At 35.3% G+C, this 26807-nt stretch overlaps 1 protein-coding gene across 6 annotated transcripts in view; it reads left to right on the top strand.

Moving 5' to 3' along the window:
* Positions 1-26807, top strand: part of LOC6038405 (anion exchange protein 2) — a 149801-nt gene that overhangs the window by 99729 nt on the left and 23265 nt on the right. For all 6 annotated transcript variants that reach the window (XM_038258971.1, XM_038258976.1, XM_038258972.1 and 3 more), the window contains 5 exons: positions 21172-21573; positions 25043-25149; positions 25211-25346; positions 25406-25843; positions 25906-26052. In XM_038258971.1, coding sequence (XP_038114899.1) covers positions 21172-21573; positions 25043-25149; positions 25211-25346; positions 25406-25843; positions 25906-26052 — 1230 coding nt within the window. The remainder of the gene's footprint in view (positions 1-21171; positions 21574-25042; positions 25150-25210; positions 25347-25405; positions 25844-25905; positions 26053-26807) is intronic.

Raw genomic sequence — 26807 nt, 5'->3', positions numbered from 1 at the left:
ACGAAATTTCTATCTCATCACCGTTTCAGGCTGCAAATTATCGAAAAACACCTCTTTTTCGCATGTTCAAAAATGAAAGGGGTCGTACCGCCCCTACGTCACGAGATATCCAAAAACGGACCTCGGATTCGTGGTCAGGAACAAGTAAACCTTCCAATTTATCACCTTCCAATTTTTTTTCTACGTTATTTGATCAATAGTTTCCATGAAATCGTCGATAACAAAATGAGGGCTAATTGGGTTGCACTAAGAAATATATTTTTTAAATTAATTTTTATTTTTTGAATGGACATATGTCAGCAACTTAAAATTGAATCGAAAATTTAAAAAAAAATATTATCATCTCTTTTAATAATATTCATATGGACACACTTTTTTCAAATTTAAAAGGATTTTTTTTAGAAAGGTTTGACTTGAAAAATGATTATAGTTTCAATTTTACATTTTCAACCAATTTCCGAATGCAATTTTACAACTTTTCAAAAATTATTACCACTGAATCATAATTTGGCCTAACAAAAACGTGCATCACGCATTTCAAAAGTTGACACTAAAACTCCACTTAAACATTTCAAGAAAAAGAAAAAAAAAAGTTATTGAGTTATTGTGTTTAAAAATTAAATTCAAAACATGGGATTTTTCCGTGTATTCATGTTTATTTTTTCTTTTAAGGCCTAATCACAATCTGCAACTTTGTCTGAAACGTCCTAATCATACCCTACAATTTTTACCTAGTCAATCAGAAAATACGGGTTATCGGATGTTTTAATAACATTTTTGAATTGACAGCTCTTAAGTTTCTATGGAGACATGTATGGATAAGATACAAAATGGCTCATTTGGGAATAAGGAATCGATGGAAGAAAATCATCCAAATAAAAAAAAAACAAGCAAAGTCGATTTTATAACACGTAAAAAGTTGCTCAAAAGTGAGATTTTGTTAAAAATTTCTTTTTTTTTTCTTGAAATTTTAAACTAACTTCTTTTTATACATTTTAAGAATCTATGTACAGATCCGCAAATATATTTTTGTTAAAAAGTTAATTTTTATTCGAAATTCATTCTGAAAGTTGTTCAAAATAGTGCCAGACACGTGTGATTGGTAACGATTTTTGATATTCTTGTAAAATTATGAATATCATAATTAACCATGATTGTCATTCAGGAGGTCAATGATTGCATCACACAAAACTATTTAAATTTCTATCGTGTGCATCACTGCCCTGCAGATGTGTAAACATTTTAAAAATAAACCCAGTAAAGTGCAACAAATCGCAAAATCCTTGGCATTGGCATTAGATTCTGGTTTTAATTCACGTGTGTATATATTTTGATGCGAGCAAATGATGCAAATACTACTCTCTCTCTCTCTCTACCAAATGACTGACTGCCGACGCCGACGTTGATGTCCCCACTAATGTGGCACGTTTGTGAATGTGTGTGGGAAGGGCCATTGATGCATATTAATGAGAAAATTACGATTCGCACACACAGACGAGCACTAAATCAGCGATGCACCACCAGCTGATGCAATTTTAGTTCGTTCGAATAAGGTGAAATCTGAGGCTTGGCAGGAGGATAATGCATTTCGTGTTTACGGTGCGTTAAAGGCAGCCAACCCGCTGTGATTTGCGTCTATGAAGGTGTTGGCACCTATATAGTCCTAGCTGAGCGAATTGCATACAAATAAAGGGTGCATGACACACTGCACTTGCACATTGCACCACCCACCGGTAACTAAGTGTTATCGATTTTTCGGTTTAGGTGAACTCTGTGTGCGGACAAAGCGAGCCGAGCAACTAAAATCGAGCGAGGAACTCTGCGGAACTGGTTGAATCCTGTGCAGGGCATATAGGCAAATGCAGCTACCCTCGCACGCTAGGCCAGGCTTTGAAAACTGTGTCAAGTGCAGAGCCCGTACTAGAAGTTGTTTGCCCCCTCTGACACAGTCGGCAGCTGGGGTACTAGAATCGATAGAACGAAGTTGATTGAACTGGGATTGGTGGGTGCGGATAATTTAGAAAATATTATTGCATTGGATGTTTTGAGAGCATTTATATCGAAAAATTAAAAATAACTTGATTAAATTCAATATCAAATTACATTAAAATTTAGATGTTTAATGATTGTGTACTTTTGAATTCAGATGTTAATCTCATGATAGTTTAAGAGAAATATAGTATTTTAACGAATTATTGTTGGCAACAAAATGTGGAATAACACTTTTCATAAAATATACAAAATAGGCAATTTTAAGGCAATCTGCCAAATACGCAATCTGTGATGAAAAAAAATGAAAATGAAATCTAGGTTTGCATGTTATTTGAAGATTTTTTGAAAAATCATTTGGGATATTCTTCGCAACTCCAGAACCTTTTTTGGGGTCATCTCTATGACCAAGAAGCTTCTTTGCATCATTGATTATCCGTAAAAAAATCTTTTAAGAGCATCATTTGAGCAACAAAGAAATATGGACAAACAATTTCCGAAGAAGCTATGATTAAAAAAAATCTGAATCTCACTCAAAAAAAACTATTTTCATAATTTTTTGATGAAAATCAAATTCTATAAGACTCTTCATTAATTTTGAAAAATTAAACAGTTTTCAATATTCAGCTGTTCAAAACATGATCCCCAGTTTTTCGTTTTTTTTAAATGCCCATGACTGTCATTTCTTATAAAAAACAATTTTCTAAGAACATAGCTAATTTCCTTTGAATTCGTCTAAGAAACTTTTTAATTTGCCTTTTCGTTCCTGAGATACCGCCACTTAAAAAATTAAAAAATAATCATCAAAATTTAAGTTTTCTTGGATTAATTTTAACTTAACCTTTATCCCAGAAACTTATGGACCTAATTATTATGTAAGGAAATAAAAAATCGTGAATTTTTCTTATTTTTCACAAAAAAAACACCGACGAAGTATGGGTGAATTAGGCGATACTAGTGATTCGGCCGATTTCATTAAATTGATTTTACGCAATATTTTGAAAACATGCTCAAGTTTGGTCAGTTTTCATATGATTTGTTTAAAATTTCTCGTTTTTATATTGCAGATATGCGTTTTTATATTGCAGGTTGCCAGGTTGTAATATAATAAAAAAAATATAGGGAAAATATCATTTATAACAGTTTTTGTAACATTTGGTATATTTATAATTCCAGTAAAATTAAAAAAAAACATTGTGAAATGTAAAACAAATTGTTAAAAATGTATTATATTTAAATCTTCATTCCACAAAAACATTCCAATCTTTTTTTTTATTTTCCTCTCGTTATATCCAAATTATTCATCGTTATCTAACTAAATTTTACAGAGATTTAAAGATAAAAGATTTCCGGATGCCTTGCGTTATGTTTAGTTGAATTTTTGATCGACGTTCTTTAAAATTCACTTGAGATTTGTTTGCATCAAACAAATGTTCACGATATTTTATTTATAAAATGCATAAAGGTTCACATTTCGTGTTACAAGAAAAGCTAATTTTGCTGGAAGTTTTTAATATAATTGATCTGCATCATCTGCAATTGATAACAATTGTTTTTAAGTACATATTTTAATTTGATTTTGATGTTGGAATTGAAGTGTATTTAACACTGAGGAGCATTTTGTCAATTGATTGCTTCGAATTTCGCAGAATTTCATAAAAATTAAGTTCAGAAGATAAAAATTGAAACAAGTTATGAAAAATCCAAAATTATTGCCATATTTTAATTACTGATGGAAATTTGATCAACTCTTTTACTATCACGACAAAGATTTTTAATTCTCAAAAATATGGGGATGTTTTTATTGCTAAAAAATGAGCTATTCACATAAAGCTCGTAGACCCACTCTCAAGTAAACCTATTGACTCAGAATCGTAATCTGAGCAAATTCTAGAGTTTTTTAAAAGGTCCTATAAGCTGTTGTCTTTGATATGTTTATAGGACCTTTAAAAAAACTTTAGAAATGTTTGTGTGCACATGAGTGACCGAAATGATTACTCAGTTTTCTCAGCACTGACTGAACCGATTTTGTAAGGGAGGCCCAAAAACGCGGCTTCCGAAAGGTCAATTGATTGAAGTAGTTCAAAAGTGATGTATTTAAATGTGTTATCGCAATCGATTTGTAATCTTAGATAAGTGTCCGGAATTCGAATTAATGTCATATTATACATCGTTGGATGTGTTAGAAGACCTTTTTAATGATTTAAACGTTTGAGTTTTCTCAAAATAACTTAATCGAAATTTACCGTACTCCCAGCTCCAAGTGTACACACATTCTCGGGAGCCAACTATACACCTCAATTACGAACATAATCTCGCCAAACGGTCACATTCGCCGTCATCACTACATCGTCAAACTGACTGTGTATGTCTCTGGGTTAGCTTAGCCATTCGCCACCGGCTGCACTTTAGTATCACTTTACTACTCAACCCAATTGACCACGTCGTGCTGCCCATCGTGCTGGTACGTACAACTGCTCAAATTTCTGTTTACATAGCTTTGGCCAAGAGTAGTTAAGAACTGTGTTACAAGTGGGGTGGCTTTAATTTTCAACCCGCACCCTTAAGCTACTTCGTGCTATTAAAAATTAATCAATCTATTTGCGTATTTTTTTTTCTTAGTGCGTGTCGCCACCATGCCTAGTCAAGCCAAGTCGTTGTCGTCGCCGGTGACGAAACCAGCTGCGGTTGTGGCGGGCAAACCCGTACCATACGACGCAGTCCTGGCCGAGACCTTGAAGCACTCTGGCGGGCAGGCCTGGCGAGCGCTCAAGAACAGCTTCGAGAGCTATCGATCCTTCACCAGCACGGCTTGGCCCTACCGGTAGGCTGGCGTTATTTTTTGCTCAACACACCGACAGTCGTTACGGTATCACGGGAAAATGGAAAATAATAAAAACTTTTCGATCTAAAAGCATTGCATCATCAATTATTCTCCTGTTTTCTACTAACATTTGCGTTGACAGCAGGTTCCAAAGCGATGACATCGGAACTTTAGTTAACCAAAGTATCATCAATCGTTGATGTCCTTCTAGCGGAGAAACAACATCGAGAATTGCTAATTTCCTCTAGTCACGTGTCCCGCAGACGGTTCCAATGTCAACAAATCATTTGCCACGATGCGCAGACTAATGTCATCGTGCCAGGGTACTGAAGTTGGCTGATTTCCAGAAAATAAAAACAAGATTCTCGCAACTTTTATCGCCTTCATCTATCTGGATCAATTAAGAGCCCAAGTAGCAAGACAAATGCCTTTGATTCTTAAGCATTTTTATAATAGTTTTATCAAATGCAATAAAGATTTGTTACATCTTTCACCAAATCCAACAGGTTTTACCATTCCACAAACTTAAACATATTTTAAAGAATTCTTCAAGATATCATGAAGAATTTTGTTTAGAAGTTTTAATTAAGCTTTCAACTTTACACTTTAAGTACGCCTGAAGAATTCTTGATATAGCTTGATTAACTTAACAAATGCTGCTTTAAATCTGTTAAGACTTCCGTAAGCATTTTATCAATCTTGTTAGATTTGTACTTTCACTTTGACATATTCAGTTGTACGTGAACAGCGCAGTGAAATACATTGAGCGGCTAGCTGATTTTTTGAAAAACGCTTCTGGGCATAATTACTAGTGAATTTTCGGTTAAAGTTTTAAAATTACATATGACTTAATAACTATGTGAGGGTGGGTCTCGTGGCGCAGGGGTAGCGGCTTCGGCTGCCGATCCCGATGATGCTAAGAGACGCGGGTTCGATTCCCGCCTTATCCACTGAGCTTCTATCGGATGGTGAAGTAAAACGTCGGTCCCGGTTTCTCCTGTCTCGTCAGAGGCGCTGGAGCAGAAATCCCACGTTAGAGGAAGGCCATGCCCCGGGGGGCGTAGTGTCAATAGTTTCGTTTTTTTAATAACTATGTGTTGATAATAATAAAATATTTTTTAATTGGTGGTTTTTTATCGTGTTTGAATTGTGATAGAATTGTGAGAAATCGGATCATTTCACTGAACCAGAAATTCTTTTGCTTTGCAATTGTTGCATGTACTGGTGCTGTGCATTATCATTATTGTGTCAAAGTGGATGTACATCATGTTATTTTGCAATTTAGCGTTACTAAACGAGGCATTTTATCAAATTGTTTTCGTTTTAGTGTTCTTCGTCCTGCCCCTTTTATCAAAGCCTTTCCGTCTTGATTAGAACTTCTTTAAATACATATGGTTTTCGAAAAGTAGTTGATAAAACTTTTCATCCTTAGAGTTACCTTGTTCAAAACTATCAAGATTTTATTATCTGTATTGCTACGCGCTGTCATTTCTAGATTAAATTTTCAAAACAACCTATCCCTCATGGGTTTCCTATGCAGATAGGGCCTTTTGAAAATTTAATCGAGATTTACAGTTTTGCTTGTGCTGATTGCAGCGGTTTTTTGTTCACCAATATGTTTAATTTGAAAAGAGAGTGATAATCGTTTTAAAATATCATTGTTTGTGGAGCGCAGTCTATATTGTGGTGGCATTGTTGGAATTCGAGCGAGAAGAAGAAAAGCATTTCTCGCTCGCGAACGAGGGAGAGAACTTGTAGTACTTTTCTCTTCTCGCTCGCGCTCGCATTTTCGTTCGCGTTCTCGCTCTCGCCGCGAGCGCCTCGTGCTAGCCGTTCGTCCCAAGCTAGCAATTTGTTCATCAGGCTTATGAATACGAACCCGGCGATGGTATAGAGGTGTAACTTCAATCGCTGTGTTGTTTTTTGTTCGTTTCTAACACGTTCAACTTCTCGCGAACGGGCAATTCTGGCTCGCGAGAAAGCCCGTTCGCGAGCGGAGGAGAGCACGGGCAATCGGTGAGTTTCTCTCGGCAGCTCGAGACTCGCGGCGAGAACTCGAGAGAGAGAAAATTTTCTCGCGAGAGCGCGATAATACCAACACTGTGTGGTGGAGTTAAAGATTGTAATAGCAACAGAAGGTAAAAATAGTGAAAGTAACTGCTTTTTAAGGCAGTGTCCATCCCACCTTCGCTGTTTAAAGTTTGGTCATTGAACTGTGTTGAATGACCGAGTTTGTGCTTTTTTAGTTGTTATATAATAAATAAACCCCATGCAAACTAACAAAAATGTGTTTTTTATTGAATTATTGCCAAATTCAAATCCGTTGTCCAAGTCGATCTATTTGCAGTTGATGAAACCCGCATGCGCTACGTTCCCAACCGTGTGCAATTTAATCTTGGTTAAGACCACGATAAAGCATTGTGAGCCTGTTTTAAACCCTAATAAATCCTTTTTAAATCAAGTTATTCCTAGCGAGTTTTGAGAAAGAGTATTTGAAGAAGCATTGAAAAAGAATTTCAATATTTATAAATTTTCGCCATATTGCCAAACAAATCGAGGTGCTGGAAATCGTAGCCATGTTGAATTTTGGAGCAACAACCGGCGAAAAAGATTTTTTTTTCGATAAAAGTTTAGTTTTTTGTGATAATTTTAAAGGCGCGTTCCATTTTTTCGAGCTATCTTGAAAAAATGCTCGGTAATTTTTTTTGGCACTACTGTAACGGTACATTTCATTGGAGAAGTGCAAGTGCTTAAATATATTTAAACAATTATTATCAAATGAATAATCAACTACCATAAGCCTTTTAGAATTCCATTTCGCATAAGAATATTTGTCTTTAATCAAGTAAATCAGCATGCTGTTCCCTTTTTGTACAGGCTTTTGGTTCTCTTTGAGAGAACATTCATAAATGCTTCGTGCTTTGTTATAACGTTTAGGAGTTCCTACAGGTTGCCACAAAAATCTTTTCTAAACTAGAAAGTTTTATTCGAGCATTGAAGAGCTTTATAAAGTATTTATTAGGTACACAATAAAATTATAATGTCTTATGATACTCTTAATTTTTACTCTGGCTAACCTCCTAAAGTAGTCCATTTTAGCTTTATTGCTGATTTAACACTTATTTAACACAGCATGTGGGACTAAAAGGCATCTCGCATACATTTTCTCAGAAATTCTACATAACTTCTCCAAAACTACAGTAAAACTAAAATTGTTACTTGGGAGTGCCGTTCTAATGGTTTGATGCCGCCGGCTGGGCGTTGTTTTTTCATTGCGGCATTGGCCTCTCAGCTCTAAGAATCCGAGAAGTGTGTCGCATCGCTTTCAAGATGATATCTTTAAGTGGCCGTGGGAGTTAATTTTCTACTAAAGTTTAAGCATGTACGTGATATGGGTTATCAGATGAAACAGAACAAAATGGGCTAGTATTTTTTAAATAGTACTACAGTATCATTGGTACATTTTCAACATCTTTGAAATTTAGGCCAGATCCTTGTGCAAGTTTTGTAATATATAACATTGAACAACAAACAATTATAAAACAAAGCAAAAATTTGTATGCAATTTCACTTTATTGAAAAAATGTAAAATACTCCAAATTTCACATGTATCAAACGAAACAAAATTGTATTTGCATTTTTGCTTTATTAATTTGTGTTTTGTAAACTACTAAATTTTTAATAAAATACCATTTTTTGTCGAAAATGCTCATATTTTTATAATTTGCTATAAGGAAAAGCTAACAAAGCACAAATTTTAATGCATTTTCAATTTATTCAAGTCTGGAGTTTTTTTTTTTTTTTTTTTTTTTTTCAAAGGTCCACTCAACCAAATTTTCAGCTTTTGCCTTTTGGGTGTTTTTTAATACCCCTGACTCAAGGTGGTTTCAAAAACACCCAAAAAGCAAACACTGGAAATTTGGTTTCTTGGACCTTTTCAAAACAAACTCCAGAAGTGTTTGTTTTTTATAAAATACTAAAATTTTCACAAATTATCGTATTTTTTCGAAAGCACTATATTTTATTAAATTGCAATTTGGGTAATTTTTTTTTGTAAAATATTCAAATTTTCACGAAAAATCTCACTTTTTAAATGCCGTATTTTTTTATTTATTTTTGTTTATTTTTTCAAAATTTCAGTATTTTTCATTAAAATTTTAATTTTTGTCATTATAATGTGAGTATTTATTTCAAAATACGGTATTTTGCTATTTTACAAAAAAAAAACGCTATAAAGTGAAAATTCATACAAAATATTATTTCGTTCGACACCCGTATTGTAAATCACAAAAAATAGTATTTTCATTTCAAATTGAGTATTTTGTGAAAATATGAGTATTACAAAAAAAAAAACTCTAGTAAAGTAAAAAAAATCCCATATTACGAATTTTGGAAATTTAGCTATTTTCGGTATTTTGACATATTTTTTTAATGTTTATGCTTTAAAACAGGACAAGACTATTGTTATAGTTATCGAACTTCAATAATTTTATCGTTAACATCCTTGGTGGATACAAAAATCATCAGAAAATCAAAAATTAAAATTCCTTTTATGAAATTTCATGTTACATCGAAAGAAAATATGAAGTGTGAGCATTAGCATCATATTGTTTTGAATTTTATTTCAATTTTTATATTTTAATTTTAACATATTCATTATTGACGATTCCCTCGTAATTTTGTGTAAAGGATATTTTTGAAATTCCGTCGTGAAACTACGTTCATTTCCTGTCATTCTCAAACGACGAAACAGCCTACTTTTCTCTACCAAAAATAACAGAATCGAATAGAAACACTTTTCAAAACAAATGCTAAAAAGTACTACTTTTCAGCACTGTAATGGATGCTGAAAAGTTTAACTTTTCGGCACATGTTTTAAAAGTGATAATTTTCAACATTATTTTGATCCACTAATTACATGGACATTTGACTTACAATTCCATTCAAAGGGTGCAAAAAAAATGTTGTATGGAACTCGTTGCAAAACTTGATTTTTTCAGCACTCGTCTTATTCATCCATCTCGGTAAACCTCGTTGCATAAATGTACGACTTGCGCTGAAAAAATCTTATTTTTGAAACTTGTTCCATAAACTACTATTAAGGGACCATCCATAAACCACGTGAACTTTTTTTTTTGGACATCTAAGGACCTCCCTCCCCCCCCTTGTGGACAATTGTCCAAATTCAAATTCAAATCTGCAAATTCAAAGCCCTTCTTATCTTCAAATTGTCAAATTTTATGAAAATGAATGATTAATATTAATTAATGGCACAATTCTCGTAATTCTTGATTATGAAAAAGCAGGGTTAATCTTAATGAGAGATTCATCCATTTTCTTGTAAAAATTAACATTCTTGCCTTTCTTACTAAATAAAGGTATAGGTTTTTTATTTTGTAAAAAAAAACAACAATTAACAATTGCAGAAGATGATTCATTATAGGTATTTGTATGGAATGGATTTCTAGGAATTTGAATCCCTTTACAAGAAACAAAAACAAGTCTCGAAACTCAAAAAAAAAAGTCAAATTTGTTGTTTCAAAAAAAAATCAGTAAGCAATTAACTAATTGCCGACTATCAAAACCAGATTGTTCAAGTTCAAGATCATTATTTAAACATTTGAAATTCCCTTGAAATTTATATGAAATACATTTTTCCATGTTTTTTCTTAGACAACAGGACGAACAATACGAATTTTGATACAGTTTTGCTAATTTCCAAATATACCCCACTTATCATCTATTCCGACGAAAATTTCAATGTTTGTCTTCAATTACATCAAATGGCTGTATAAAAGTTACAGCAACCAGTCGTACCATGTGAAAGAACAAACAGAAAGCCGTTGTCCTGCAAGTCGGTACAAACCAGCGATTCCTTCCCAGGCCGGAAACATCGTTTGGGACAATGTTGGCAACACAAAAATAGGTTGTTTATTTAGTTCCACGATGCAAGTTGCTACTGCTGCTGCGGGGGCAAACAAGTTTGATCAATATTCATAAGCAAACAGATCGTCCCGCCAAACGGCATCGTCCTTGGCATTGACTTGCCTTGCCCTAAGCCATCGTTGAAGCGGGGGTTGGGCAAATGAATTTCCGCTAGTATCACGCTGGGGAAGGGGGGATATCTTGATGAGTCCTGCTCAACTAATGGCACCGATAAACGCTGTCCAATTATGTACATGTATACAACAGCCGTTAAACGCCGCTCACGCAATTTGTTTTTCCCTGCTATGATTAAGGGAAGAGCGCGAACCTGTTGTATCAACATCAACAACAAACCGGCAAGCAGCGGAAACAACTTAGATTCAAGTTCAATGATAACGACAAAAGAAGCAGGCCATCGGCCGAAACGGGGCACGGTAGCGATAGATACCGCCCTGAACAAACAACTTGGTACAGACACACACACACTTTTTCGTGTTCCGCGACCTGTGCGGAAGCCGGCTTGGAAATGCTCACACCCACTGGCTGACGAGGGTTTCGCGTGTGACGTGCAACACGTGGTCAGAGGCATGTGCGTAATACGAGGCCTAAAATAGTGAGATAATTTTGAAGAGTTTCAAACAATGTCGCAATAGAATGGATTGATCAAATGGAGAATCTCGACATAGCACAAGTTGACTGTAAAGGATAGTGAAGTTCACAGTGGACAATGTCACGCGATGAAACATTTCGATTAACTCAAACTGATTGGCTAGTTTTAGGACCTCGCCGGACATGGTTTGAACGTGATTCTATTTAGAAATAACTTTCACGAAATTAGATTCGTCATTAGACAGAGTCTAATCAAATCTGAAAAAAGCTGAATGGAACCATGGTAACCCGCTATTGAGAAGGTCGTAAATCCGTACGTCATTCGGTTCCGTTCCATGGCGAAAAATATACTTGCCGAGCTGATAAATAACAGCACGCAAAGGTTGGATTGTCGTGCCACGATAGCGATTATTACGGATCCATAAATCTCGGTCGTCATGGAATTTTATGCGAAGATTAATCGTCACGCTACGTGGAATTTAGGGAGAAAGGAAACATGATAAGTCCACATGAGTGGACAGCGATATTATGTATCTATGGATATTTCTAGGATATGTTTTGTTTGCCTTGATTTTTATATGGCTTTCAGTCATAGGTGGAAAAAATAATAACACCATGAAACAATATGATTTTACAAAATCAAGATTTAATCAATTCAATTCAATTCAGGTTTTATAAGTGAATACTCAATACACAAATAGTTCATTTAAGTACATAACAGAGTTTTGGGGTTCCTTTCAGCTGAGAGTTAATCAAAAAAATCACGATTTAATGAAGTTAAGATTATCATAATTTCGATTACTTGAAGGTTGCTTGGGAACTTCGGTTTATCGATTTTTCTGATCTTTTTCCTATTTTTATTTTTGAAGTCAAATTTGAATTCAGCGTGCCCAACTAGTTGAATTCGACCTGTTCGCCTGAAACATTACAAAATAAAATTTTTGAGTATCCCAATGCCGGCATTTTGGTCACCATCTTCCTTTACACCTAGTACACCTTTTTTTATATTTCAATTCAAAAACTAACTGAATCGAGTAGTGTGGTGCTTTTCGGGACGCGCAGTTCTGTTTTTTTTTACCTTCTTTTTTTTTCATTGTTTTTTTTCCACTCGCGTTCGTTGGCCGATGAGTTTTTTTGTGTTGTTCTATATTTATAGTTTTCTATAAAAACGTACCTATTTTTTTGAGACTAGCAAGTCGTATTGCTGGATTAAGCCCTTTCTATATCATTTCAATAATCATTTCAATAAATGAAGCCCTTCCTACATCACCGTTGATCGGAAGGCACGCCGACGGAGAATTTCTGGAGAATCGCGGTCGAATTAATACTATATTTAAATCCCTAGATAGCTATCTTTCCGCAGCCGGCTGCCTAAGATTTTTAAAATTTCAACCGATAAACAAATTGCTTATGGTCGCATCACCTACCACAGTGAATCCTGACCTCATACCCATCTAACTAACCCCTCAAAACTCATGTGATACTTTGTCGGAGACGCAGTCGATTTGGCGGTCCCATCACTCAAGTATCGGACTAACATTCCCATCCACTTCCCCGTGTCTTACCTCTGGTCGTGGCCGGCGTCGGTATTGATCAGCATGATAGGGACCTTTGAAAATTGCGAAGGGGTGATGATTGGTTCCTACTTTTCATCTGTGGTCCACGGAGCAATGTTTGGGGGTCCTGGTCAATAACGAAGTAGCAGCTACGGGTAGACACCAATGCTATGCTATGCTATTTCAATTCAAAAACTAACTGAATCCAACTATGTTATTGTTGCCTTCCTCACTCTTTACCTGCAATATGATATGATGAATTTGGAAACAAATCTAATATTTTTTATTTTTTCGATCCGGAATAACAAAGTACCTAAATATCACTTCAGTGGTCATAACTGTGTTGCCAGAACTTCAAAATTTTAGACTCGTTTGGAAGGTCTTTCAATTGCCTAACCAACGATGGGTTAGATGATGGATCCAAACATAGTTTACATACATTTAGTGAGATCCGGCTTCAAAAAAATACATAAATATCACATAAGTGGCCATATCTCGATACAGGGATGCCAGGTCTTGAAACTTTATGTTTCATTGAAAAGTTTTTTTTTATAATCTATCCAACAATGAGTCGCAGGTTGTTCCGGACATTGTATGATGTGGCCATATCTCGAGACAGGGCCAGATCTTTCAATAAATCAATAGCAAACCGGACTATAGCCTTACCTCAGTGAAAAAAGCAAAACAGTAATTTTGTAAATTCAGAATTTGTCTAAACGCAATTTGTTACAACTTTCAAGCTTATAATATAACTAATATTAAAGAAAAAAATAAAAACAAACAAAACAGCATTAAACAGGCAATCAATAATGATATGTGGTTTTAGCAGAAAATTTATACTATCAGACAAAATTTAAAAAAAAATTACACACCAATTTCAAATAAAGTTATCAAAAAATACACACAAATTTCAAATAAAATTACTAAAAGTGACGAAAGAAAGTTGATAAAAGTTTGTAAAGCAGGAAAACGACACATCTCGGATTAGTTTTCAAAAAGACGTAAGAGCCAATGCTAAACAAAGCCTTTTTTGCCTCGGTATTCGACGTACTTACGAAAAACCAATTTCAAAAATGCTTAAGATTGTTCATCTACACGTCTTTCAAGTGCCCCAAACTAAAAATAAATTGAATTTTATTACAATTTGGAGATAAACGAATATTAGTGTCGGAGGTCACGGTGGCTCTTACGGCTTTTTGAAAACTCACCCGAGACATGTTCTTTTAAACACAGGAAAATGAAATTTTTTGAAAAAAAAAGTAATTCAGAAATACCGTTAGTGGGGTTATAGGTTAAAAACTTAGTTTCTTAATACATAATAATAAAAAAACAAACAAATTAAAAAGACAAGATTTGATCTAGGAACGCAATTTTACGGCAAAATTTTCTTAAGTTATCCCCCACCTAACCATTTAAACAGAATTATGTTTCGTTGAGAAGAGCCTAATGAATTTCAAATTCAATATAAAAATCACTTTGACCCAATCTCACCCCCTACTGACGGTACAGGGTAAAATAAATTTACATGGTAGGCAAAAAAAATACCAAGCATGATAAAGTAAATAAAATGTAGGTTATAATGAAGACTATTCACAAAAAATTGTTATTACACTCTTGAAAAAATTAACACATTTTATAAATAACTTTTTATCACAAAAATGTTAATCCCAAAATTCGTATTTTAAGATTTTAGAGTTATTTCCTGATGTAAAAACGAATTTCGCAATCGAAAAGTACCTACTAAACTTTATTTGCATGAAGATCTGCACCATTTGAAATTTAGAGTCGTTTTAGTTCAATTTTGAGCAAAATCATAAATTTTTCGATTTTGTAAAATATCTTTCAAAAAAACGAAAAATAATATACAAAATCGTCCAAGAAAGTTTTTTTAAAAGTTACTCAATTTTTAAATGCCGATAACACAGAAACAAAAGTTCCGATACACAAAGTCAAAAAAATGAATCATGCGTGAAATTTTCTAATACCTTCGATTGAAAGTTCACACTGGAAGTTGACTGTTGACTTTCTAAAAGTTAAGTCTGAAAAAAATCACGAACAAATTTACGGGTTTAAAGAAAATTTAAACATTTTTGTATGAACGTGAATTAAACCTTTTAAATACCCTTTTTATTACAAAACTTTCAAATGGCAGCAGGTCATCTTTTAGAAAGAAATAGGAATCAATCATAGAAACACTAAAATATTAAAATAATGGATATTTCTAGTAACTACAGAGATTTGGTAAGCCTTATTTTGTTGCATTTTCGATTGGAGTAATAAATTTCTCTTGTTGACGATATCTTATAAAAAAACAATTTCGAGAAAACCCGATTGTTTTTTTTTTTAGAATTAAGCAATCATCATTAAAAACCATCAGGGCTTCAAATAGATTAGCAGTACTCTCACGGCTGCTCAATCCTTGTTCCGTGAAAATCCACGAATCCAAGAATCAGAACCGCAAGAGTCCATCAAACTTCCATCAATATCGAGCATTGGAAAGTGAGCTGTGTGCGGGAAATCGGGTTCACATCATACCTACGATTGCGCCGGCCAAGATGAAGCACCAAAATTGCCCTATTTTTAGCCAAGACGAAGACGCGACGTGACGCACGGCGACGACTGTCGGATAGATAAATTCGGCTGTTTGGGGCCAGGTGGGTCGAGGTGGGTGTCGACGCGAATTCGACGAAAGGATCTGTCTGGGGGACGCGCACACAGGTGAGAGAGAGGCTTAAGGCAATCGCCAGAATTGCCGCCCAGATAGCGCTCCGGTGTGACAGTGAACGGTTGAGTGCGATTTCGGGAGTCCCTAACGAGCGTCACCTACACTGAAATAAAAAAATAGTACCCAATTCCTTTATTCTAGGAATTTTGCCTCTTTTCCTTATTTAGTAATCGGGTTTTTTGGATTACTTAATAAGGAAAGGAGCCAAAATTCCTAGAATTTAGGAATTTGGTACTTTTATTTTTTTTCAGTGTAAGCAGAAGAAGCACAGTCGTTTGGCTGATTGCTGACATGCTGAGAATTTGCAGAATCTTTACCGAACGTGAAATTGCTGCTCGGAGACATTCTGTTTTGTTGTTTTCTTTCGGGGAATATGTCACCAATTGTCGCATTGTGTAGGGTACATAAATTGGTTTTTTTTTTTCTTTCCTGAGGTAACGAACTTTTCTCGTTAAAAACATCTAATCAGCAGCTTTCACAGAAATCTAGTCACAAATTTATTCAGAAAAATTGAAATATTGATGCAGAACTCGTGCTCCAAAACAACAGTTTCATCAACCCAATGAAGTCAGTGTGATTAAACTCAATATCAATTCAATTTAAGCACTCCACCCTACTAAACCGTCCGCTTGCAGTGCACTATGGGCCATCTCCATACAAACAGGCGGCCAAATTATTTTTTTGCTTTTTAAATGTTTTTTGATACAAATTTAGGTAATTGTATGGTATTGAAATGATATACGTCGATTTTTATTACTTTTCATGTTTTTCAATAGTTGATTGTTTATAATAAATAGTCTTTTCATACATTTGCAAGTGCAACAGAATTGCATATGTATTGTATTGCAAGTTTATATTATTAAATTATGGATAAGCTCCCACCCCACTTTAAGGACACAACCCCTCCCTCCTCTTTCTTTCACCCCCCCCCCCTCTCCTCCTCCCCACCAACAAATTTTTGTTAAGCGTAATAAATTCATTTTAAGTCAAATATTTATAATTTACTGCTGTGTGTTTCTTTTGTGAGTCCATGCCGTATAACTTGAGACCACCCCCTCCCACCCTTATGGGCATAAATTGCGAATATTTTAATTGTTAAATCAAATAACAGAAAAATTAATTTTATCCAAAATATGAATTATAAAGTAAAACGATAAAATACAAACCATATTCTTAAAATTCATTTGATTATAGAGTTTGTGACAGCTTCAGGATATGTTAAAGGTACTTTTTATGATGTTTTGTACTAACCAACATAGAACTTAAATGTGGATCAGTTTCATGGATTGGTCGCAGAAATTCATCATGCTAAGTCAACATTTTGCTGAATACTTTTTCCGGTATCAAACTGAGATTCTCCAGTTTCGCTTGAGAAACTTCGGTACGAATATCTTATTTTGACTAAGGTACTCAATTTTAAATGTAGGCAACAGAAAATTCCAATAAAGTCATTTCGAACTTCTTGAAACCAGGTATTAATTTTTGAAGCGACGATGCCCACGAAGTAGGTAGCAAAGCAAGTGAAATAAACGGGCGCATATGTAGATTACAGCAAATTTTGATAAAACGTAAATTTCAAAATGGCATATCTCCGAAAACGCAAAAAATCGCAGGCTGGAAATTTCAGCAATGTTAGATTATAATCCAATCTTTCAAGTGATCTTAGTTTCATGTTTAGCATCGGTTAGCAAAAAAAGTACTCGATTAACAAACACAAAAAAATATGATTTGTCAAAAAAATGCTCCAATTATTCGATGAAAACTTCAGTTTTTGGTTTGGAAACAACATTTTATCTATTAATAGTTTCAAAGCTTATTTCATTACCTTTCCAACGATGTATATTTGTCCTAATAAAACATTTAAAATGGCTGAGCTATGTTAAAATTAAACAATCAGCCTTTTTTACGAAAAACGCTTGTTTTTTACTCAATTTTTTGACTTTCAGCTTGCGTATCTCCGTAATGAACAAACTTAGAGCTTTGAAAATTTGGATTTTTCTTAGTTAGAATGTTTACTTTCGAGAAAAAAACACCAAAAAATATTTGGAGAAGGTCACTTTTTTGAAACTTGGCCACCCAATGTACCATAGTGCAGTGCAGCATCAACTCATGTGGGATGATTCCCGAACCGACAATTTGGCCACAACCAGTCGTGACTATCGCATCACGCCCACGGTTTCCATACGGTGTGACGAAGTTATCTCGCGAAAACAATCAATTAAAAATCCAATTACTCATTCTGTCACAAGCTCAATCAAGCTAAAGTCGCATCGCTCATTGGAGACGGGTTTGCGGTGCGTTTACTTGTGTGGAAATTTAGTGGAATCGAGTTTTCAATTAAATTTATAGAGCTATAATTTAAAAAAAAATTGGATTTTGAATTAATTCTACACCCGCAACAACAAGCCGAGAGGACAACTCTACCAACTATTTTACGAAATGTTATGTAATATTACACCCTGAAATATGTAACTCATCAGTATGGGACACCTACTTGACCGAATCGTCAAGATATGCGTTAATCTTTTCCATTCTTATCGGTCTGATGGCCGAGCGAGATAAGCCGTCAGTCTTTACTAGTGCGTCCATCCCGGGAATTCCCGGGACAAAAATCCCGGGATTTTTCTAAAACCGGGAATTCCCGAATCCCGGGATTTTTTTGTAATTTGTCCCGGGAAATCCCGAAACCCGAACAGACGGTAATAACTAAATTCATGCAATTTCAATAACAAATACTGTTAAAATAACAGAAAGTTTTATGGAGTATTCTTGCAAAATCCAATTTTGCATAAGAGTTTACTAACAGTTTATGTTATCATAACAAAATTTGTTGTTGGTATGATATTGATTGCAAGCCAAAACAACTTAGGAATAACATTTTTTGCTATGGAAGAATATCTCAAACTGTTATTGGGATGATCGGATTAGTTGTTAAAATAACAAAAAATAATAACATAGATTTGTTCGAAGAATAACTAAACATGATGTTAGTCTGTTATTACAATAACAATCCAATAACAAAAAAATCATAACGGCGAATAACAAATATTGTTATAAATAACATAAAATGTTATTGGCCTAGTATTTCCAAACATCAAAAATTGTTGTTCCCAAGTTATTTCCGTCTGCTCGGGAATTGAGCATGAGCATGAGCATGAGCATGAGCATGAGCATGGTTGACTGCCAATGAGCTGCTACTCCGTTATTGATAGATCAGCTGAAGTTAAACAATGAATCAAAAATGATCAGTGGGAGCCAACCATCCGTTCACTGTTTAACCTCTGAAGATCCCAACTTTATTTGTCAATACCGGCGCCCTCCCAAGAAGCCTGCAGTTCAACGAAAGGGAGGAATGTTAGTCCGATAATTGAAGTTGCAGATTCATCAAGCATACAGTTTTTCGCTATATACCTGTTGATACCGCATGAGACCGTTGAATCCACAGCATCTCCTTCAAGCATCACGTGATTAATATTTTTTTGGGTTAGTAGGTTAAGGTATTGGATTTGCGATGCCTCCCGAGCTACGATGCTATGGGGAGGACTTTCATAACAGACCCGTCGGCAAGCCTTCCGAGCAACGATGCTATGGGAAGGTCTTTCTGGTCAACACACAAAATCACTCACACACAGTTATTTTGCTCAACTATTATCTCGACGTTCCAAAATGTCAGCGCGTCTTTCGATCATTATATAGAAATGGCTTTTTCATCGTAAAAAAAATAAAACCTTATTCAAAAAACTGTATACACAATTTACCCGACGCCGTGCCTTCCGATCAACGTTGATATAGAAAGGGCTTTGAAAATCACACAACAGTTAATTAAGATTACACAAGCACATAAAACACAAATTACTCAACGAAAATGATGCTCAAGACGCAAATAATTCAGTAAGGCAAGCGCGTGGCCACGTCGCAGCACACAATTCACGACAAAAATGCGAAACAAAAGTCACACAAAAAAAAACACTTTTCACTCCGAATATTTTTTACGACAACGCGCTCCATTTGCTAATTATGCACTCTCATTTGATTACCACAATCACTTACCCCAAACGAACAGCGACACAAAAATTAATCTGAATAATCACGACATCGCGTCCCCACTTCCAGCGCACCACTGATGCTATTATTCGATTACCAAAATCACTCACCCCATACGAAAAGCGACACAAAAGCACACACAAAAATTAACCTGAATAATCACGACATCGCGTCCCCACTTCCAGCGCACAACTCCTCCGTCTGCTCGGGAATTGAAAAAAAAGGGCAAATCAGGACAAATGTAACGAATTAATACAGCTATTGAAGCCATTTTTTGCATGATGACTTCGGTTCAAACAGGAACAGATCATTATAATTCCAAGTATTCGATTTCCAATTATATTCCTCTAAAATCTCCTGTACCTATTCAGACTGTAGTCCTGATTTTCATCAGTTGGCGGTAGTAACATTAAACTAATTTGTAAAATATTTTTTATATAAAACAAGAAATTCAAAACTTATCTAAAATTTAACATTGGCTGGAATCATTTTATTTGTTGTCGCTTATTGTTTTTTTTAGACGTTTCAAAGAAAATTTTCGAGCTTTTGTAGTCATGTCATATGAAAAATATATAAAAGAAATATATTCATTTAAAACACTTATTTAATTTGAATCACATTTGAATTAAAAATTTAAGTTCATTTAAAATCCAAAGCACAACAGAGGATAAAAAACAATTTTTAATTTCTTTTAATCTATTTCAAAACGGTCGTCCTTGTTTAGATTGAAGTGTAGATTGTCACTAATTAATATTATTCTGCTTATTCTATGATTTTAAGCTTGAAAAAATAACAAATATTATGAAAACATAGATTTTATGACAGCTTTAAAAATTTCCCGGGATCCCGGAAATTCCCGAGATTTCAAAAATATTTTTCCCGTTTCCCGGGAAATTCAAAACCCGGGAAAATTGGACGCCCTAGTCTTTACTGTTGGTGCTGGGTTTGAATCCCGTCGGTTGCAACTTTTTTTTCTGTGTTTACAAAAATTGTACATGCAGTGTGTAATATTGAATGTCTTTTTTCACAAAGGTGATGAGCATGCTTTTGCATGCTCTTTTACCATTCGATTTTTGCTTTGCTTTGCGGAAAACGGCGTTTCACGCGTTATTATTGAACATTTTACGGAGATCGCTGAAAAGATACTTTCTTGGAGTAGAAGATGGAGGGGATTATGTATGTTAGTACTAAATATGCTTTTTTATTATTTTTCAAGTTTAATATAAGTTATTTCAAGACACATTATTCACTTATTTTTAATCACGTTTTTAATCAGTTTTGGTTAAATTTTGTATGCTATACCGGAATTAGTCTAAGGGATCCACAACAATAAAATACTCGTTCATATAAACTTCCGAAGCTTGCTACACTACTCCGAAGCTCTTTTCATGGTTCATCAAACTTCAAAATTGTGAATTCATACAAATCTGTTGAATGAAGTACAAACAAGCCTCAATCAAACAACAACTAATTATTCTTTTTTCTCACACTCAAAACAGACCAGCAACAATGACCCGGACCAGGTGCAGCTGGACGATGAGATGGAAAAGGTGTTCGGTTCCGTCGGCACCGACAAGGAAAAGTTCGAACTGAAGCGCCTCAATGACGACGTGCTGGTGGACCAATCGCCGCTAAAGTACGAAGAAACGAGCCGACCCGCGACCACGAGCCTCCGCCCCATGGACACCTCCGGGGCGTCCGGTGCCAACAATGGCTCCTCGTTGCCGTCGACGACCCCGACCAGCCCGATCTCGATGTCCTCGAAGAGCGAGTCGGCGGCGCCCAAACCGTCCAACGACACGACCCTGGCGGACAACTCGTCCAACGACTTTAGCGAGGCCGTCCACGACGATCCGCCGCCGGTCGTGGACCAGGGCTCGACGCTGCAGGGCGAACAGTGGGTAAGTTTAGGGCAGTCTTGTTTCGTAACCCACAAATTGCTGCTAAACGGTTTTAACTTGATTGGATTTTCAAAAGTGAAAACGGTTGAATTCGCATAGAAAAACTTTTGTGTGGAATGTGGATTGAAAAGTGCGATGTCCTGTTTAACATTTAGATTGCTCCACACAAGGGCAAGGTTTACCGCAAATAAGCTAAAGGGAATTTACATTGATTTACATATATTCAATATCGATACAAGTTTCATGACCCAATGTTAGAAAAAAGGACATAACTGAACTACTTGAGAATAAATAGGTACCTAAAATTTGCTTAGAACTGGGTTTTTCATTTCATTTTATTGAAATTCATGTATTTGAGTGAACTGCATTTTTTTAAATGCCTACAAGAGAATTTAAAAAAATGTTAATTTTTTCATAAATCAAAGAAAATATAATTTTATTTCAAATAATGCAAATATGATTTGATTATAAAAATTTTAACTTTAGAAAAACATAATCCCTTGTTTTCTGCTTTTGAGCAATTCCAACCCAAAACAGGAATTTTTCAGGTACTTTTGTATTCGACTCGCTCTAATTTCAATGAAAGTTTGTAAACATGTTATCCTATGCTTATATAATCCATTTCTGTGTATGTGTATATGGAACCAGTTGCATTTGAGAATAACATTTGAGAAAGGCGTAAGTTATTTAAATATTTTTGTATTTTGTAATTTTGAAATTACTGTATTTAGAAGCCGTGGCATTCTACCAAAAAGGTGGTCAAAGACAAACTTGAAGTAAATTGGACGGAATTTTTGAAAAAAAAATACACTGAAAGAAAAAAAAACACGCAACTTTTATGAGATTTTTCGATTTTTAAGTTTAAAAGTAAAATTTAAAAGCGAAGCCACTTTTTTTTCGTTAATTTTTTTGTGGAAATAGCCTAAGATTTTACAAAAAGACTCACAAAAAATGCAGGATGGCATGTCTTAAAAAAAAACGAAAATCATTTATTTAAACTTTTTTTTGAAAGGTGGTCTGAAAGTCAAAATTTGCAAAACCCAATAGTGGGAATCGATTCTCCAGACAATTTTACATAAATGTCTCAATATTAACCACTGTTCTAAGTTTAACATTGTAGGGATGCAGCGGGTTTAAAAATAATAATGCAGCAATTCCCCACGAAAACAGCATGATTCGAAAAAAAACAATTCTCCGATCGGGCTCAACATTTTTCTGGGGGTTCCTTGGCCGAAATAATAAGACCCGTATTTTTTTGTTTGGCCATTAGGGTGACCTACGCCGTGTTAGGGTGGTTCAAAAAATGGCAAATTTTCGTCGATTTTCGCAAAAACCACTTTTTTCCAAAAATCATATCTCCACGCCATTTCATCCGATTTTAGCTGTCCTAGACGCTATAGAAAGGTGATTAGTTTGGCTATTTGGGAAAAATAGTAAGAAGTTTCAAAAATCTAGCTTAACATTTAAAAAGGTCGTATGAAAACTTAAAATGCTGTTTTGAAGGTCTCGGGACCAAAGAGCTTATGTCTGAAAATATTTTTATCGAATTCCTTGAAAAACTTCACATAACATTACAAAAAACGGTGAAGTTATGTTTTCAATACTCTGAGATACGATTTTTTGAAAATAAACACTGGGTTTTTGACGCGCAAAAATGGGAAAATGACGAAAACGAGAAAAAAACGAATTTTTCACTAAAACTGCGATAACTTGAAAATTTCAGCGATGATCTATACATGTTAGGGTACCAATTAACCAATTACGTAATTGAAATACGCAACTTTTGGTACCCTAACATGTATAGGTCATTTCGCTTATTTCACATAGTCAAATCAATGAAAATTATTGATTTTGCATGTTTAATGATTGCATGATTTTAAACGCTCATTTCAGATTAATCGAAATTGCAACTCCTCGATATATTTTCATAAAATTTTTGTCAATTCATAATCATGCGTAATTTGCTGAACTTTCCGAAACTGACATCTAATGGAGTGAGTAATTTTACATAAAAGTCCCAAGAAGACAAATTTCTATCCCATCAAAATGTCAAGTTAGAAATCATTGACAAACATGTCAAAGTGAGTTCGAAGCCACTTTTATCAATAATATCTCAGAAAATTTTAAACCAGTTATAATTGTCGAAAAATTAAACATTTGTGAATTGTCTGATTCATCAATTTTTTGTTACACATGTTCAATTTAAAGTCCTCAAAAAAAAGATGAAGATTTTATAAAATGTCGATATTATCCGTTATTAGATCATTTTTTCAATAAATTTCGTGTTTTGGAAGTCATTTTAAGCTACTTTTATTCAATAATGTATGTTACTTCTCTTGTTTGATGACTTTTTTTTTTCAAGTTACGTGTTTTTCAATTCCGTTGTGAAACTACTGGCTTTTCCAGTCATTCTCGAATGACAAGGAATTCTATGTAAAATGTCAATCCACCGTTCAAATCAAAACCTATCAAAACTTAATTGAAAAAAATAACTTTACGATGCAAGAAAAGTATAACTTTTCAGCCCTTGTATCGAAAAGTATTACTTATTGATTTTGTAATTGTTGGTGGAAAAAAGTAGGCCGTTTCGTCGTTTGAGAATGACAGTAAAACTTAGTAGTTTTACGAGAGAATTGCAAAATGTACCTAAAACGCTTAAACGCTGAAAGTTTATGATGTCCCCTTTCAAAATTTATGACTAATAAAATATTTCATGCAGGGATTTTTAAATGCCGTCAATTTAAAGATTTTTTTGAATTTTATACTGAATATGGAAAGATTCAGTACTTTAACAGTACAATATCATCATACAAATCGGTTTTTATGTTTAGGAACTCAATGGTTACTGTGATTGAATCTGTGGAGGTTGTCCATAAACTACTAGGGCTAATTAAGACTATTTCAGGACCCCATCAAATTGAATTAAATGTAAATAAATTATGTTAAATCTTCTTTTCTACTATAACAGCATTGAATTTAAAGGTGTTACGTACTGTAAGGATGATCCAGTTTTTGTAAAAGTATATACAACACCTTCCATGAACCTTTTCTATCAAAATCTAGCAATTTGTGCTGTATTATGCTTCTTTTCATCTTTCAAATTGCAAATTGTATAGAACATTAATTTTAAATTAAATTCGCATGTCCAATCAATCAAAATTGTTCCAACTTATATACAATTTGCTTTAAGAGTTCTTCAGCAAACATTAAAAGACTCTTATTTTTGGTCAGTGATTGGGGTGGCTCTATTCAAATTAGGGCAGCCTCAAAAATGTTTTTTTTTTCGAACTTCCATATGACATATGAAAAAGTATAGGTATATCTGTTACTTATCTCTGTTATCTGCATCATTTTTTTTCAATATTTAAGCAATTGTTTAGAAAAATTATACTTTTCTTCAAATGCTTTTAATTTTTAGAAGTAAAAATATTTATTTTAATCAAATATTATTTCAACTTCTTTTTAACAGGACAACAGTGCCAGACGAAACGTTCGCTTCGACAGCCAGGACCAGCCTGCCCAATTTGTAGGACTGCAAATCGAGGACACCAACGAGGAACGCCGCCGACGCACCGAGTGAGTTAATCTACTTAAAACTTGTTAACATCTTACAATAAAACAATATTTGTATGTTCAGGCGACACCATCCTCACAAATCAAGAAAGTTTTCCCTGCAAGAGTACCACCCCGAGTGGAGACGTCAGAGTGGTGCCGAGGGGGCGAGTACCGGCACCAGGCGAGTTTCCGTCCAACCAGAGGACGCCACGTTGCAGGTAGGATTCGGAATCTGGAACTCATCGATGGAGGGTGCAACATTTTTATTTGTTTACAGGAAGCCGACATCGATGAGTTGACTTCGCACAGATCGGACGACCCGAGAGCGTTGCGCCGGCACAAGGTCAGTGCCCAGTCGGCAAGTGGCGTTTCGGCGTCCGTGGTTAGTACGAACCGGAAGGATAACGATAAGCTGGACCAGCTGCTAAGTTCGAGCAAATGCAAGAAGCTGTACGATCACAGCCCGCACGAGGTGTTTGTCCAGCTGGACGAGCTGACCGGAACGGGCGAAGAGCGGGAATGGAAGGAAACAGCCCGTTGGATCAAGTACGAGGAGGATGTTGAAGAGGGTGCCGATCGGTGGGGTCGTCCGCACGTGGCATCGCTTTCGTTCCACTCGCTGCTCAACCTGCGGCGATGCCTCGAAACGGGCGTTGTGCTGATGGATTTGGACGAGAAGGACTTGCCGTCGGTGGCGTACCGAATTGTGGAACAGGTGAGATCTGAGTCTTCGAAGCTTTGAACTCTTCAATTAACCGCTTTATCTTCCCCTCCAAGATGGTCACCGACGAGCTGATCCACGAAGATGACAAACCGGTCATCATGAGGGCGTTGCTGCTGAGGCATCGTCACGTCAACGAGCACTCCCACGGTGGATTCCACTTTGGACCAAAACGGAAGTACAGCAGCTACAGCAGCTTACAGGTTAGTGTCCGTGATCTCCCGGGGAATGGGCTCCATCACCTCATTCCATCGCCTCCCATATTCCGCCGCAACACTGATCATTCACAGTTGGTCAGCTGAGTCGGCAAGTGTACATAAAAATCATTCTACCTACCTCTCCATTCATCTATATATCGGTCATACAATAGAGAGAGATAAAACCAAACAGCATCCATCCACCATCAATGATCTACAGATCAATCAATGAATTGGTATCGTCGTATCGGTGTACACATCCATACTTAAAAAATAATACAATTGGTCGTCAAGCTGTGTTAGATACGCTTTCATTCATGTTTCATGGAAAGCGAGCACTTATTGGTGTATTTAGTACAATTACATTTGGCTGCAGTGTGCAGTGTTAGCAGAAGGTCGGTACGGAGTGTTTGAAAATGAGCAAGAACCGTTTTTTTTATCTTCAAAGTTTGCAAAATTGAATGCTCATTTCGAAGTTCAATCTAAATTTAGAATCGGTTTCATGAGATGTTTGCATTTCAATTTCGCAAATAAATTATTTATTATTTGCGATGTTGTTATTTGAGGAATAAGCATTTCATTCTTTTCTGGTTTCTCTTTGTAGAAAGGAACTCAATGAGTAAACGATATCAACAAGTAAAATCTTGCAATTCCCATTCAGGGACAAGTGACGAATGCCAATTCTAGGTTAAAGTCACGTTAATAAATTAAACATCAACATTCAGGAACGTCTGTTATTTTGATATAAAGTTATCTCAAAA

This window comes from Culex quinquefasciatus, chromosome 3 (genome assembly GCF_015732765.1).
Source record: "Culex quinquefasciatus strain JHB chromosome 3, VPISU_Cqui_1.0_pri_paternal, whole genome shotgun sequence".
Classification (NCBI taxonomy): domain Eukaryota; kingdom Metazoa; phylum Arthropoda; class Insecta; order Diptera; family Culicidae; genus Culex; species Culex quinquefasciatus.
The sequence above is the reverse complement of the archived record's forward strand: the minus strand, read 5'-3'. Positions and strand labels throughout refer to the sequence as shown.